We start from the raw sequence: 15,873 nt of genomic DNA on the forward strand, positions 1-15,873 counted from the left end.
CTCGGTCGCTGCGACCGCTGCCACTCGCTCTCATTCATTCCGTTCGTGCCCCCGGGGTCTCCTGCCGGCCTTCTTCTACTTCCTCCGCGCATTTCCGCCGCTGGTCAAGGCGGGCGGCCTCATCAGCAGCATCACCATCTCCCCCTGCCCCCGCCCCGCTGGCCACGCGTGAATACTAATACGCATCCCCACTCTCCTTTGCTCACCACGGCTGGCCCGCCTTTCAATTTTCGTCCCCGCAAGCCCGCGACGCCGCCCCTCCTTTCCCCCAACTTTATCCAGCATTCCTTATCTTTATGGCCGCTGTCAATCTCCAGCTTATGGCCAACGTCCCCTTCGACCTCATACCCAACCCTGGCTACCACTCCCGCTCAAACTCGGTCTCCTCCAACTCCTCCGCCAACTCCCCCGGCTCCCGCCCCACGTCTTCTCAGGGGGCTCTATTGCGCACATCGGCAATGATGCCGCCGTCCTCCGAAGACCTCTACCGCGCTTCTTTCCATACCACCAACTCGTTCGCAGGTGATCACACCCGCAACACCTCAGACGCGTCCCACTCCTCTGCCTACTCCCTCGGCTCAGACATCATCACCCCGGGCGATTCCCCGCCGAACCACAACCTCTCCAACCCGTCCCTCAAGTCGCACCTGCGCCCCACGCACATCCGCGCCCGCGTCGCGGCCTCACCCTATCCCCGCGATACCGAGAGCGTGCACTCGTCCTCGAGCGAGACGGAAGACATCTCTCTTTACCTCGGTTCGACGGGTAACGACTACCTTCCGATGTTTGGAGGGCAGCATATGATGGGGCACGGCGAGGGCGTGCACTCCACCGGTGCGTTCGGTCGCATGACACTCAGCCCTGACCACGCCCTGGAGAAGCTCGCTGCCAACGTACGGGCAGCGACGACAACGAGTGCGTCGGACCGGGCGAAGCAGATATTCGTGCAGGCATGGTAAGTCCCCCTTTTCCATGCCCTTCCACGAGACTCGAACCCATCACCGCAGGTTAACCGCCAACTACGCCCCGTACCCGGACGGGAATGTCCCTCGCCAAGGGTTATACTTTTCGTACCGGCGAGTCTGCGACCAGTACGGTATTCCACATATCAACACCGCCACGCTTGGAAAGGCCATCAGGCTGTGTTTCCCCACTATCAAAACGAGACGGCTGGGCGTTCGAGGGAACAGTAAATATCATTGTACGTCTTTGGCCTGATCATGCTTCAGTCAACAAGGCCCAGACAGGGCCCCTGATTGCCGCTCCCCTTGTCAGATTGCGGCATCCGGCCAGCCACATCGGCGGAGGCTGAGTTTATGCAAGATTACATCCGCAAGTCGAACAACACCGCGGCGCAGGCGGCCGTCAATGCTGCTCGCGCGTCGACTGAGGGAGTAGAGGGTCTGAACAGAGGTGATTCAGATGGAGAAGATGATGAAGATTCAGAGCCCAGCTCGGGCCAGGTCTCCAAGCGGAACTCACTGCAGCTGGCGAACGGCGTGAAGAACCCGCAACTGTTCGCAGATGAGAAGACGCCCACGGCGAGCAGCCTGCTCGCGATGGCACAGGCCTCGCAGCGACCACCAACGAGCTCGTTCCCGCCACAAGCCTCGATCCGGCGGCACGCCGGCCAACCCGAGCCGGCGCTCGGCGTTCCGTCACAGTCGCCTGTGGGCGAAGTGAGCAACCCGCTCACCCTTGTGGCGTCGACGTCGATATCGGTTCGACAGTTACCTCAGTTCCCCTCCATCGAGGAGGCGGTCGGCGGGTCCTCGAACTCGCCGCACAGCATCGCCGCAAGGGAGGTGTGGCGCTGGTTCCAAGATCACCTCGACGCGCTGCTGGAGAGCGTTAGGGCGTATCGTTTCGACCAGTTCGAGTTGCATGTGCGGACGTTCTGGTCGAACCTGAATGGGAGCCACAGAGAGATTGTGCATGCCCCCGCCGTAGCGGGCTTGATGGCTAGGGCCGACGCGATCGTCTACGATGTAAGGCGTTCCGCGGGCTTCGTGGTGGGCGTGACGGAGCTGACGCGGGTTGTGTAGGAAATTCTGGAACAGCTGCGCTCCCAAATGCTCTCGCTGATCCCGGCGGCGTCCCTCGGTGGTCTGCGACAGCTTGCGAATAAGATGGAGAAGATCCTTTTGGTGGCGTTGGAGGGCTATGGGAACACGTTCGTCGAGCCCAAGGTTGAGCTTGGAGCGCGCTTCGGGCATCTAGTTTGTGCGTGTTTCAGCCCTCTCTCGTCGTTTCGATGTCCTGACGCACGGCTGTTCCCAGTGCGCTTCCTAGACATCTACCAAGTGACCCAAGCTTTGACCACCGTGCTCACGAACCCGAAGCAGGTAGCCGAGATGCGGCGGTCGTGGAGCAAGGTTGACTTTGAGTCCGTCCGTAATCAGTCCGCGCTAGTCTGCAACTGCCGGCATGAGGACCTCGTACATCTGCTGGAGGTTGAGTTCGTCTCACTCTTAGATGGGCTTCTCAAGAGCAACAACCCGGTGCCTGACGTAATGTCGTGGGCGGATAAGTGTTGCGAGCGCTTAATGGGTTCGAGAAGCGGCGAGCAGGAGCGGGGGACGATGAGCTCAAGAAGTGTGCTGATACGCTGGGGATACGTGACCAGTCAGGTTATGAGGGATTTGGTATGTTGTTACCGTCGCTCGGTGACCAGACATTGACGTTTAACCCCCGTCGTCCAGACGATTCGGAGTGACCCTGCGTTCGGCGCCTTCCAAATCCTCAAGCTGTTCCTTGAGTACGTGTTTCAGTGACTCCGTGTCGCAAGCTGCCGTTGTTGACATACCTTGTAGCGACTGGATTGCTCTCAATGTGCTTAGGAGCGTCGCCCTGTCGACGAACTCGGTGGCAGCCTCGGTCGAGCCCGTCATGCAGCAGAACTTCTTCACCATGTCCCCCGAGATGGCTGGACAGGAGAACTTCGGGCATCATCTCGAGGCCCACCACCCTGTCATGGCGCACACTCCGACGACGTCGAGCATGCTCGCCGCGCTGCAGCAAGACAGTTTCGCGTCAGGCTCGCTCGACCCGTCCTCGAACACGTTCGGCGCAGACGCCTTCTCATCACTGTCGTACATGGACACCTCGTCGTCGCATGACGACCCGATGCCCGTCCACCCATCCCTCTCGTTCCCCGACTATGTGTCAGGCTCTGGCAGTTTCGACCCCGCATACACTCCGGAGCACATCGGTCTCCACAGCGCCTCAGCAACGCCCCCCTCCAGCAGCGACCCAGAGAACTCCCCGGAACCTGTGAAAACAGAGAATCCCCTTTAATATTGCGCCCCCTCGCAGTGATATCAAGGACGCCTACCTTATCGCTCCCTAATAGCTTCAGTGCTCTGCTTTCATGCGGTTTGTTAATTATTGTTGACTACTTGGCTCCCGTGCTGTATTCCCCCTGTTGCTCCCTGCCCTGACACTGCTCTCACCTGTCGTACTCCAGCAATGTATCTCCATGGTCTACGGGTGAATGGAGTGTCTCTATAATAATACGATACCAGTACTCTGAATATCTCATCAAAGGCGGTGTATGGGTAGTAGATTGGGTGAATATACACGGAATCGACAAATGCAGTAAGTCCAAGCCGTGCTCAACGATCGCTATGATTCATCAGCCTCACCCCTCTGCTCCTCCACGGCCTCCAGCTTGTCGACGACCGCCTCGCTGGGTACAGCTAATGACGAGATCTCCACGGTGGCCGGTGTGTGAGCGGGCTCGGCAGGACGCTCGCCGCCGCCGTTGGGAGGCGTGATGTCGTCGGACGTGGGCACGTCGACCTTCTCCGACTTGCCGATGAGCTGCTTGATTCGCGCCTCCGCCTTCTGCTTGTTCTCGGCCGTGACACGCGCCTGGTTCTCCAGGAACCATGCCTTCTTCGCGTTTAGGTCCTCGATGACACGGGGCACGTCGGCGGACGATGTAGGTGGCGCAATTGAGAAGGAGAGGAGCGCCGAGAGCGTGGCGAGGGGGAGGTGCAGCTGGCCCTGGCTGCCAGACGCGTCGCTGGCGTTGGCGTTGTTGCTTTCCGCCGGCGCAGGCTTGGCTTTACTCCTCTGTGCCTTTTGGCCCTTCCGAGACGCGGCGACGAAGTAGTTATCCTCGTCGTCGCCCTTCTTTTTACGGGCTACCAAACCATCCCCTGGACCTGCATCGACCTGGCGCAGCTCGAGCTTCGGCACTCCAACGAGGTCAGCCTTGTCCTTCTCGGACGACAGAGTGGGCGCAGACGTCTTGCCAGAGAAGTAGTCCCCCAACGTCTGGCAGTCCTCGATCTGCGCCTGAAACGCAGGCGCCTCTGCCTCCTCCCGGATCTGCTCAGCCAGCTCCTTCTTCTTGGCCTCCTCCTCCGCGGCACGCTGTGCCCGAGCGCGTTCTGCTCGACGCGCCCGCTCCTCGGTGACCTTGGCGAAGTGCTTGTCGTTGGCTTCACGGAACCGCTGTGCGGACTCCCGCTTGCGGTTATACAGCACGTCGAGCTCCGCGGACAGCTTGTTGCGCTCGTCGAACAGCTTGTTCCGGTTCGCCGCGAGGTCGTCACCCTCCTTCTTCAGTTCGTCAAGCTCAGTTTTGAGGGCGTCGTAGCGCTCCGAGGCGGCCTTCGCCTCGGGGTCGTCTAGTTGCTTCCGGAGCTCGTCGGCTATGGCACGCTCGGCTTCAATCGACTCCTGCTCTGTCTGGAAGCCTTCGACGATACGGCGGGTGCGTTTGAGTTGGCTGATCTCAGCCAAGGCACGCTTTTCGTCACCAAGCTTGAGGTTTCCGGACTCCACTTGCCTGTCGAGCAGCCTACAGGTGCACGGTAAGCATCTGGCTTGGATAGAAGAGCGACAGTGACGTACTGAATTCGGTCGTCAACCTCATCCACGGTCCTGAATTGAGCCTTCGCCTTGGCAGCGTTCAGATCCTTGACCTAACACGCTGGAGTGAGCAATCTGAATGCAGAACACGTAGGGTATGACATACCTTCTTCTGCACGCCGTCCTGAATGGCCTTCAGCTGTTCAAAGATCTTGGTACGGGATGTCTTGCCCGTTGACTGCTGGTCACGGATGCCTTCCAACTCAGCACGAAGAGCGTTCCTCTTGTCATTGTTACCGCCCGGCTTGGTAGCGATGTTAATCTTCTCCCTCACAGCGGACTGTCCAATGTAAGCAGCTAAGTGAGACCTAGCATACGGACGCCCAGTAACGCGACATACCACTTTGACCTGGAGGGCGTCAATCTGAGCCTTGACTTGCTCCTGCTCCTTCTCATAGGTGGCCTTGTCTGGCTTGCCTGGTCCATACGTAGCGAATTCGAAGGGAATCTCCACCGGAGTCGCGGGCGCAGGACTGGTGCTGCCGTTCGCAGACTTCCCGTCAACGGTCAGTGTAGCAGACTTGGTCTTCTTGCTCGTGCCGTGAGCGGGGGCGTTCTTGGACTTTGCTGCGGCCATACTGACGCGAATGCGGATGTTGGCTTACCGTGGAAGTGCGGGGGCGGAAAGAGCGACGGGAGGAGACGTGGTGGCAGGTACTGGGAATTTGGAAAGCGCTGAGCAGTCGTCCTGCATCTCGATCTCCATGGCCCCCGTGACGTGGCTACAACCCGTAAACTCTGTCCAACGGATACCAGCCCGAGGCTCCGGCTCGCAGACACGGTCAGAGGTGAGGAAAAGGTAATGATACAACTCGTAGAAGCATGAATTACAGCGCAGAGCAGTACACAGGTCCGGACCAAATGGAAGCGACACAACCCAATCAAAAGACGACCTTCTGGTCAAGTTTTCCAACTTCTCGACAGCACTCCTCGTACAGCTCTCGGTACTCGTCGTCCTTTTCATCACTTTCTTCGCCCTCCTTCCGCTTGGCCTTTTTCTTCGAGTCGGGACACACCATTACGCAGCTCGTCGGTCGTTTTGTAGCACTGGCGTGACCGAGCTCTTCTTTTGATGTGATGAAGACATACGGAACATTCGCATCCTCGGCGAGAACAGGCAAATGTGAGATAATGTCGATGGGGTTGATGTCCGCGGCAAGGACCAGTAGCCTGTTTGAGTTGTCAGCTTGGACTCCTCAAGGGAAGCGGAACGCTACGCACCCCTTCTCTCCCTTACGAATCCCTTTCACAACCTCCTTAACACCCCGTTTGACTTGTCGTTGTTTTGAAGCTGGACGGAAGATGAATTCGGTATTCATGGAAGACGGGCAAGTAGCAAGAGCCTCGTACCCTTCTTGATAGTCTTGTGCAACTTCTTCAGCAGCTTCTTTTGCGCTAGAGGATGTGCTATTGGCGACAGGTCCTCCAAGGGAATGACAATCTCATCCTTCTCCTTCTTGACCTTTTTCTCGACCTAAAGCGTGTCAGTCAATTCCGAGCGGGCGTTGTGGGTTCAATCTGCTCACCTTTGCAACCTCTACATCGTCCATCTCGACATCCTCACCAACCACTACGGACTCTTCGACCGTCTCGGTTACCTCCTTGGTCTTTCGCTTCTTGTCCTTCTTCTCGCTCTTGTCCTTTGCCATTGTAACTGTGGCCGAACTCGGATGTCCTACCGACAGAGGAGTTTACAGTGCAAGTGGTTTTCACCGTACCGAGGAAGATGGTTATGATCACGTGTTGCGTGAGTGGGATCGAGATTCGTGTGAGTAGACGCTGGTGCAATGCAGTTCACTGGCACGATCGTCGACGTCAGGATGGGTACCGGTTCGCGTTTACTTACTTAGCTTGAAACGAGCTTGTGTCGCGACACGCGCTCGAGTGTGTCCGAGCAGGTCGTTGCACGGTATGGTAGCACCAAATCGAAATAGACAAGGCTGGAGGACACACCCGGACTCGGATGCAGTCGGTCTTTGTCGCTGCCCACTGGCACACACTCGCGGATTTCGATGACCACACGAGAAGTGCTCGCCGACCTCAGGTTACAGTACGCCGGATCGCCTATGATTGATATTGATTTGTGTTTCGCACCCACGAAGGTTTCGACTGCATCCATGAGTCATATCATGGGGCCTGCTGGATAGCCGGCGCTTCCGGGCGTAGAGCTTGAAGGACAGATCCCCGCATGGGACATTCAGCCCGGAGCCTAGCGAAGTACAACAGCATGGCTTCCTTGTAGTATCGCTTTTGGCTCAAGCTACATGGAGATGGTTGTTTCATGCCGAATGTGCTCAATGTGATCGTCATATCGCGGTAGGCAATAGTGGCGCGACGGAGTGGAAAACTTGAGCACTGCATCGCTCGGCCGTTATAAGACTGGTACGGTGTACAGAACAGCCCAGTCGAGTGGCCGCAGCGGGGTTATGTGTCCTGTCAGCACAGAGACAGGGCAATCGAGAATATTAATTCCTCTTGGTCAACGTCAGTGATACTATGTGCAGTTGCATCTAGATGATCCCTCTGTAACATGTGATGTCTGTTCTACGTAGCCATTTCCCGGAGGAGGGTCGCCCACTCCTCTGAGCAAATTGAGCCACACCCAAGATGCTCCACGACTTTCCATGTCATACCAATGGTTGACGGCAATAGTTACCTCCGACTGGCGGACGTAGTGCCACCAACCAGCCGGGAGGTACAGCGTCTCACCGGCACCAACAGTTATATGAATAGGATGCGCCTCTGGAGGAAGGGAAGTTGAGTCGGTCGGGTCGAGAACCGAGGACCAGCGGACCTCAGGTGTTGTTGGTGGTGACGGAATATGTTCCAACCGAGATGTAGCTTCTGACCGGACATAGCGAGCATGTGGGTAGCTACGTTCTGACAATAGCAAAATTAGCATGCGTGGTCTGTCGGCTGTATGATGTTGTGAAGCGACGGACCTTGTAAACACCAGCCTTCAGTGGGCGGGAACAATGTGAAGTGTTTCGCTCCGCGAACAACGGAGTAGATATTCTCGTATGGGTCTGGAATGAGTCATTGAGTACGCAAGTTCGAGTGCCGCCCGTCTAAGGACCTTACCGCTGTGCACACTTGTGACACTCGCACTATTTCCTATCCATAAGTTGACTGCGTCCGGACACCTATCTGTTCATCGATGCATCGGATGAAGGTCAAATATGGGCAAATTCTGTCCACGCACCGAGTGCTTCGCTGCACCATGTTATCTCGCTAGGAACATCCTCGCGCAGCGGTTCGAACTCTGACGAGTCTGGATCGCTTGTCGAATCGAAGTAGCGCCCAGTAAACATGTTGCCGTTCTGCGATTGGAGGTAGTACACTTCTCTGTCCGCTGAAGTTGCATCGGCTGGGTCTGGGTGTCGATACTGAGGTTATCAATCCTTCCTGTTCAGTCGTCGCCACTGTGTAGACCTACCTAAAGTGATTTTGTCCAAGAAGCTCCCTATTGTCATCTTGTCTACATGAGGCTCGGTGAAGTACAGCCGACCACCGCGATTACGGGTAATCGCGTCTGCGCGTCTAGTTGGCGAGCCAAAGATTGAGCGCAGTTATTTGTGACATTCTCGCTATTGTTCTCACCCAGTCGGGGTGACAGCGATGGATATCTCCCGGTCACCCATCCGCCGAGTGAGGTATTCGTCCGTCCAGAGAGAAATCACACCGGGCATCTCACTAGCTATGCCAAACTCATTACACAGTGAATTCAATCATTGGGGTACTTACACACCTTTTATAAGGACAGGTCTGGAGATGTGTACTAGCCTAGAGAACTCGAGAGGTGTGGGTAGTTCGTCCAAGATATCATAGTGGGTACCATTCAGTTCTACCAAAGCCTTGAGAACACGTTGTCAGATGTAGGATGTGCGGCATACCGTAATACTCATCTGCTACCCATCTCTGGGCCTCGCCTTGAGTCGCGTGTCCGAGGGGTTCACGGTGGTCTGTCATGAGGTACGGAGCCTGAGGTACTGCTAGTACAGTCACAGCAGGGCTCAGCCACAGTTGCGCCACACGCGCGATTCGCGGAGTGCCGAAACCGATCTGGATCTGATGGGACTGTTGAGACGCGTCCAATTCGCGCGACGCGTTCCGTGTTCGACTAGCCACGCCCACAGACAGCAGCTACCGCCCTCCCGGCCGTCCAAACGCGTCCAAAGTCATCAGCTAGTCGAACTGTACAGCAGGCCGGTGGAATGAGCCAACCCAAGAAGCAGACGGCCACACGACGAAATGGGAAGTCCAAAGCGGTCAGTCGACTCCGACCCCTACACGAGAAGCGCAGACGCCACAGCTCCGCTAACGTGTTTCCCCAGGCAGGACAGAGGACCCTCTTCGATCACTTTTCTGCTATATCATCTGCTACGGGGCCCGCGACATCGTCGTCAGGGGATGCGGGTTTCGTGGGGGGCGTTGAGGATACACAATCCAGTGACATCGAAATAGTGGAAACAGTGGAGCCTTCGTCCAGTGCCCTTCTCACGGATGTGGATGCTCTTAGTGACACGACAAACGAGGGTTCAGACGTCGCCGTAGGTATGTGGCCCCTGATACGGTTGCGTCGCCCATTGACGGTAGAAGATAGACAATGCTGCGAAAGCTTCAATTGGCAAGCGGAAACCTGCGACAGTCCGGGCGAAACACCGTTCCAAACCGATGTTGTCACAAGGGTCTGTACCCTCTCCTGGGAGCTCACAAACAACTTTGGAAGGGCAAAGCCGTGACGATCCCATCATTCTCGACTCCAGTCCAATCCGACCAGTGAATAGCAACCGCGTATCGAACAAACCGTTCTATTCCATATTTGCTTCAAAGAAGGCACCTCCGACCATCTCGGCCCCGTCCAATTCGTCCACAGGAGAGTCCTCGCTGTCCAGCCGCCTGAACAAGCGGGGTATAGCTGTCCCGTACCCCGCACGCGACACCCAGCACGTCCGGGCAGATCAGACAAACTTCTCCACTCCTCCATGCCCTTTCGAACGCCGCTTGAACGGCGCCCGCACAGCTTCCCAGGCCGGCGCCGCTCAACTCCCCCAACTAGCCTACGGATACAGCACGGGGAATTACAAACGCCAGCATAACGAGTCATTGCCCGGCGATATCGCGTTCACGAGTGGGACCGATCGTTACCCTCAACATGAGGGTGACAGCACACCTGTCAACGCCCCGCCCGCCGCCTGTGACCCGGGTGCCGCCTCTCGAATGCTCACTGACATCCCTGCCAGCCACAAGTCGTACCCCGCCATCGAGCGCCTTGTCAATCGCACACAGTCGGAAAGCAACAATGAAGCAAGCTCCCCACCGTTGTCACAAGAGCTCTGGACAGATAAATGGCGTCCTCGGCGCGCAGACGAGGTCCTCGGCAACGAAGACCGAGCATTGTACCTTCGTGCCTGGCTGCTTGCCCTAAAGCTTCATATCGAGACTACCTCAGCATCCTCGCACGACTTGCGTGGCGCCGAAGGCAAGGGTGGAGCTGGGAAGAAGAGACAACAGCTCCTTAAGCCACGGGGTACAAAGAGACCCCAAGTTGTCCGCCAAGTGGACAGGCGGAAGAAACGGAGACGGCTGGACTCGGAGGAGCCGGACGACTCGTGGATCGTGGACGACGAATCGGACGACGACCCTGGGGTCGATGAAGCCCGCAACGATGCCGGAAGTGAGGACGAGTTGGCATTTTGTCAGCAGACTTACTCGCGGCTACAGCGTGTCGTGGAAGAAGTCGAAGGACAACCTTGTCTTGATCCTGCCGCGACGACCGCGGAAGCAGAAGAGGACAAGTTCCCGAGTTCTCGCACCGCGCCACTCATTTTGGAAATCAGCTACACAACACCATTCTCCTGAGCGGGCCGTCGGGATGCGGTAAGACTTCTGCCGTCTACGCGTGTGCAGAGGAGCTGGGATGGGAAGTCTTCGAAGTCTATCCTGGTATTGGTGAGCGGAGCGGCGCGGCGCTGAATAAGCTCATCGGGGACGTTGGTAAGAATCATATCGTCAAACAGACCCAGCGTCAGCACAAGACATTCTTTTACGGCAACGGCGCTGCGCAAGATCCGAGCATATCGGTCGATGGCGAGGTGACCCAGAAGGCAGGGGGCCGTAAACGCGCCCTCAAGCGAGTCGACTCGGAGAGCGGTTTGGACGAGGAAGGGTCAAGCCAGACCGACCATACGGCCTCTGCCGGGTTGACCGCTCTGCCCTCCGAGCATCCGCCGGTCTCCCAGTCCATCGTGTTGATAGAGGAAGTGGACGTGCTGTACGACAGTGACGCCAACTTCTGGCCGTCCATGATCAATATTATAAAGGAATGTCGTCGACCCGTCGTTATGACATGCAACGGTTGGTACTTATTGTATTGTCGTACAGTCTTTCGATCATTTATCTTGGCTGTGTTGCAGATGCGTCCTTGGTTCCCATCGCAGACCTTCCTCTTCAAGAAATCCTCACCTTCACACCAACAGCACCGGCACTCGCCACGTCTTATTTACAGTGCGTGTCTATCCTTGAGCAGCGACCTCTAGAACGATCTGCTGTCTCGCGGCTGTACGAGCGTGTAGGAGAAGTGCCGTGTGGATACGCTGGAAGCTGCTCGACAGATTCTCCTACTCGCTGCCCAGATCTTAGGCAAGCACTGCTGCAGCTACAATTCGGCGACCTAGACATTCCGACAGATTCCCCTGCGACGTCTGCCAGGGCCATACCCCAGGCGTCTGGCTCTCACGACTCTCATTCTCTCGATATACCATTGGAGGCCGCACAGGAAGACTTGCGTGTCATCCGTGGCGTGGACAAACTATACAACACCCTATCCTTCGCAGACTGTCATTTGCCACCGGAAGCAGCTGGACGACCTCGTGGTGCGTTCGTTGTACTGAATCAGATTGCGAATGAGCCTGATCGTTGACTTTCAGGATACCATGACCGATTCGGGTGCAGCAAACGATGAACTGGGCTACATTGTGCTGCACAACGACGCCTCGACAGTGCGGCCCGCGCCCATAAACACGTCCTTCTATCACGAAGACGCAGTGATGATGGAAACCCTCCTATCTACTGGGAAAACTCTGTTCGTCCATGCGCGGCACCCCTACAGGGCTACGCGGCAGTATTATTCCGTGTCGAGAACCTGCCGAGCAATTGTTCTCCGTCCTGCAGGAGCTCCAGGTGCCATTCGACACGCTCGCAAATCCATTGGCCGCATTCCTTGATTACGGGCCATGGTTGAGGCGTATGGTTGCTCTCGATGACGCAGCCGAGGCAATCTACCTGGAGTCGCAGGCCAGCAAGGACGGGGTGCGCAAGACCAGGAACAGTCTCAAGGCCGTCCGGCCTGTCCGCTACGTACCCATCAGCGAGAGCGACCGGCGGATACTGGGCGCACCCCGCACTGCGGCCGTGATCGAAGGTCTATGGGCATATGTTTTGTATCATAATGGGGGACGTCGCGCTCGGTCAACACGTTTTGTTACGCAGATTTCCAAGCTCAGACGATGGCTTGCATAGCCTGCCGCGAAGTCCTTGTGCAGCTTCTATTCGCTCTATCTGCACCGTGAATGCTACTGTCTTGACATTCGCCCGTGGCACCTGCCTGGCTCGTCTCGCGTTGATCGAGCTTGATGCACGGCAACTTTAGATTATCGGCGGGCAGACATCTATGTTACCTGCGCGGGAACCATGACACGACCGGGCGTCCCTGGATGGAGTTGCCAGTAGGTGGGTACTGCTTGGTGGCTGAATCCACGATCCCTACGATCGAAGCTGAAGCGGGCATGTGGCCGACGGCTCACAGCTTACTCAAGCGTGGTGAAACAGGCTAGTGACTTTCAAGATGTAATGGCGATCAGCAAGATTCAGTGAGCGCGACTTCTCTCGTGGCAAGGCGATCGATACCATCGCGCGAGCCAGAACGACTCGGAGTGATAAAATTGGTGTGCGGAGCCTGCAGAGAGTTAAGGTAGGAGCCAAGTTTCGAGGACGGCCGCTCGGGCGAGTGTGTCTGAAGCGCGGAGACCGATGTGACTCGGAGAATAGTTAAGGGAAATGGCAAGTATCAAACAATGTACCCTATTCAGGAAGACTGGTACTATAGATAGCCACGTGGGCGGGGTGGCAGCCACGCGTCTGAGTTCTTTCCAACGATCCTTACCGTGGACGCGACCTCCGTTAAAGCTGCCTGTGCCCGGCCTCTCCCCACCGCCTCTCTGGCCCCTGCCCGTCCTCGTCCTCGCCGCATGGATCGTCCGGGACCCGCACACTCATCAGCATCGGAGTCCGCCAGTAGCACTATTTCCTCCGGCACCGCCTCCCAACCCCCTTCCGCACCTCCACCTGCTCTGGGCCCCCGACATTCGCCCGTCACTCCCCTCGCTCCCCTCGAATTCCTCCAAAATCAGCGCAGAGGATCCATCACCGACCCCTCGCTGCACGCCAGACCATCGCTTCCGGCGCATCTTGCCAACGGCACTCCCTTGAACAACCTCCGACCACCCTTCCGCCGCCCCAGCTTCCCCTCGAGTCCCAGCTTCGGCCCCTCTACGCTGTATCACGATGCGTCTCGACCGCCGCCAGGCCCTCACCGCGCATCTTCACCGTTTCGATTCGGCGATGCAAGCATGCCGCCGCCAGAGAGCAGTAAGACGCGGCCACGACGAGCACCGCGATCGTCCTCTGTCGATGCAGGCAGGAGGACAGTTCTAACCGATAGCATACCAGAGCTTGAGAGTGATGTTGGAAAGAGTACACGCGACAGCCGGGTAGAAAATAGATTTAGAGGTAATGCTGGCGCCCACGTGCAGTGCAGCTCAGCGAATTCACACTTCGGCTACAGACTCCAGCAGGGCGCAGGGGAGTGACGACATGGAGGTTGATCCGCAGGAGCATGGGCAGCCCCAGGAACGTGGTGGTGGGTTGCAACGCCTGCATGCCTTCCGTGAACCGGCCGAGGTGGGGTACAACGCGCGGCGACATTCCATTGCCGCTGGGTCGCCAAGTTTGAGCCTGGACAGACACTCACCGGGGTGGCCTCAAGGCACGAAACGCAAAATACCCTCCGAACAGGACACGCCGTCTCCTGGGAACCAGGAGATCGATCCGCTGTTCGCTGGGCCGGGGGCTGCGAGCGCGATCAGTGATGAAGGTGGCGGACCCGCGCCAAAGCGGCGTGGGTCGGCGTTCGACACGCAAAAAATCGCACAGCTGAGCCTGAATGACCGACGAAACTCTGTGGATGCGCGGCTGGGCGGGGGAACGGGGGATCGTGGTGGTCGGGCGAGAGACGGGACTCTGCCGCGAGCTCGTCGTTGAGCGCGTCTACGCCTCCGTCGGCATTTTCCGGCGAATCGCCACATGGCCGACCTCCTGGCGGCATCGCTACTTTCGCGTGGCCTGCCAACCCGCAGGATCAAGCTGCAATGCACAGCGAGGCCAACGTTAATATGGCGGGGCTCGCAGTGCATCCCTACGATCCCCTCACCATCATGCCTCCACTCGCATTCGCCCCAGATCGCCGTATGTCGGTCCCCAACCTCCCACCAGAAAATTTGCCCACCCCGCCGTCCACGGGCCCGACGCGGGTGCTCCGGTCACGCTCCCGCCCTCCGTCGCGTGTCCGCGGCGCGAGTCAATCAGACCCCAGTAATGTCGCCGGTCCTTCGTCTGGCGCAGGCCAGACAGACGAGGCAGCAGCCCAGGAACTCCATCGCCAATTGAAGGACGGATCCACGCCCTACTCGCGCTCCCCGGAGCTGCGGGTATCCCACAAGCTCGCCGAGAGGAAGAGGAGAAAGGAGATGAAGGAGCTGTTCGACGAGCTGCGCGAGCACCTCCCAGCAGACAGAGGCATGAAGGCGAGCAAGTGGGAGATATTAAGCAAAGGTGCGTTCATGCTGCACGCGCTACGCGACCATCGCTTACGCGCCCGCCGGTCTTTGTCGCCTTTGTCGTGCCTTTCTCCCGTAGCGATTGACTTTATCAACAATCTTAAGCACACCTGCAATGAAATGCAGCGCGAGATCGACATGTTGCGCCATGATGTAGAAACCATGCGCCATGGAATACCGCCACCCTACGGTGGAGGACCTCCACCACCGGGTGTGATGTATGGTCATGGCCCACCACCTGTTGGCGTCCCTCCGTATCCTCATCCTGGACCACCCCATTCCGGGCCACCACCCCCAGGACCGCCGTCTTCTTCCCACCAACCGCCTCCACCACACCATGTGCCACCTCCCGGTCAACCGCTTCCTCCTCACCAGCATCCAATGCACCAACCTGGCCCTCATCCTCATGCGCCTCCAGACGATCCCGCATCACGACCTGCATCCTCACAAAGTATATACCCGCCCGGCATCGGTCCTGCGTCAATGATGCCACCTCCAGGGCCGAGCATGCTCGCTCCGAAGCCAGATCCGTCGTCATAGGACTGGCGGCGCACCCATGATCGCATTCCCTCGATTATAGGCTCGAGTTGCTCGCTGGGCGCGGGCCCTCATGTGCCGTTCGGCGCGCATCGTTTGCAAACATGGATTGGAAGTGGGCTTCGTAGCCTCGCGTTGCACGCGGACTACACGTTTGTAGGGTAGGAGACGACTATATTTGACGACGCTCACGAACTTATTGACCCAGTAATTAATGTAAACTCTTGGACTTCGCATTTCCTGTAGAGGCCTTGCAAGTAAATCGTTGTCTTGTCCATTACATTAGCACTGTACAGCCGCAATGCATGTGTGTTCTCATTCGACGAGCTGCCAGTGGATGAGCGAATTAACTGCGTCCGCGAATCTGAGATTGAGTGTACGATCTCTGGTGCCCGATTTGGTCATTGCGCTCGGAGCCTTGGACAAGGACGCGCGGTAGTCATCCCCGCCACACCATGCTCTGACCCCGACCGCCACCATCCCTCCCACCACTCCCCGTCGATCCCTTCTGAATTGCCTCAGACTGACAGGGAACGACTAGACTGCCTCTGATACCCCC

The 15,873-nt window shown here is 57.6% G+C and overlaps 5 protein-coding genes across 5 annotated transcripts; 2 read left to right on the top strand and 3 right to left on the bottom strand.

Moving 5' to 3' along the window:
- Positions 1–296: 296 nt before the first annotated feature.
- Positions 297–3,297, top strand: B0H18DRAFT_866792 (uncharacterized protein; the record flags this gene model as incomplete). The annotated part of the gene is made up of 7 exons (XM_048039811.1): positions 297–955; positions 1,008–1,201; positions 1,276–1,988; positions 2,046–2,223; positions 2,281–2,645; positions 2,703–2,758; positions 2,814–3,297. 7 exons carry the CDS (start codon positions 297–299, stop codon positions 3,295–3,297), a joined length of 2,649 nt encoding a protein of 882 aa, XP_047901446.1.
- Positions 3,298–3,408: 111 nt separating this feature from the next.
- Positions 3,409–5,537, bottom strand: B0H18DRAFT_21462 (uncharacterized protein). The gene is made up of 4 exons (XM_048037156.1): positions 5,222–5,537; positions 4,988–5,161; positions 4,864–4,934; positions 3,409–4,810 (listed from the first exon to the last, which is right to left on the bottom strand). The coding sequence occupies exons 1-4, from the start codon at positions 5,456–5,458 to the stop codon at positions 3,625–3,627; spliced, it is 1,668 nt and encodes a 555-aa protein (XP_047901447.1). The 5' UTR covers positions 5,459–5,537; the 3' UTR covers positions 3,409–3,624.
- A 55-nt stretch (positions 5,538–5,592) lies between these two features.
- Positions 5,593–6,603, bottom strand: B0H18DRAFT_968075 (50S ribosomal protein L30e-like protein). Its single transcript, XM_048043466.1, has 2 exons — positions 6,103–6,603; positions 5,593–6,051 (listed from the first exon to the last, which is right to left on the bottom strand). Exons 1-2 carry the CDS (start codon positions 6,198–6,200, stop codon positions 5,763–5,765), a joined length of 387 nt encoding a protein of 128 aa, XP_047901448.1. The 5' UTR covers positions 6,201–6,603; the 3' UTR covers positions 5,593–5,762.
- A 699-nt stretch (positions 6,604–7,302) lies between these two features.
- Positions 7,303–8,892, bottom strand: B0H18DRAFT_968083 (Clavaminate synthase-like protein). The gene is made up of 8 exons (XM_048043467.1): positions 8,775–8,892; positions 8,630–8,725; positions 8,482–8,578; positions 8,318–8,421; positions 8,084–8,254; positions 7,963–8,028; positions 7,824–7,907; positions 7,303–7,761 (listed from the first exon to the last, which is right to left on the bottom strand). Exons 1-8 carry the CDS (start codon positions 8,848–8,850, stop codon positions 7,376–7,378), a joined length of 1,080 nt encoding a protein of 359 aa, XP_047901449.1. The 5' UTR covers positions 8,851–8,892; the 3' UTR covers positions 7,303–7,375.
- A 102-nt stretch (positions 8,893–8,994) lies between these two features.
- B0H18DRAFT_1205829 (uncharacterized protein) lies at positions 8,995–15,635 on the top strand. Its single transcript, XM_048036151.1, has 12 exons — positions 8,995–9,149; positions 9,216–9,435; positions 9,485–10,558; positions 10,792–11,238; positions 11,298–11,683; positions 11,739–11,756; positions 11,811–11,882; positions 12,055–12,294; positions 13,170–13,671; positions 13,727–14,121; positions 14,172–14,772; positions 14,857–15,635. Exons 1-12 carry the CDS (start codon positions 9,096–9,098, stop codon positions 15,315–15,317), a joined length of 4,470 nt encoding a protein of 1,489 aa, XP_047901450.1. The 5' UTR covers positions 8,995–9,095; the 3' UTR covers positions 15,318–15,635.
- The last annotated feature ends 238 nt before the right edge of the window (positions 15,636–15,873 follow it).

The sequence above is a fragment of the Fomitopsis serialis genome (genome assembly GCF_022376445.1).
Source record: "Fomitopsis serialis strain Sig1Antser10 chromosome Unknown B0H18scaffold_1, whole genome shotgun sequence".
Classification (NCBI taxonomy): domain Eukaryota; kingdom Fungi; phylum Basidiomycota; class Agaricomycetes; order Polyporales; family Fomitopsidaceae; genus Fomitopsis; species Fomitopsis serialis.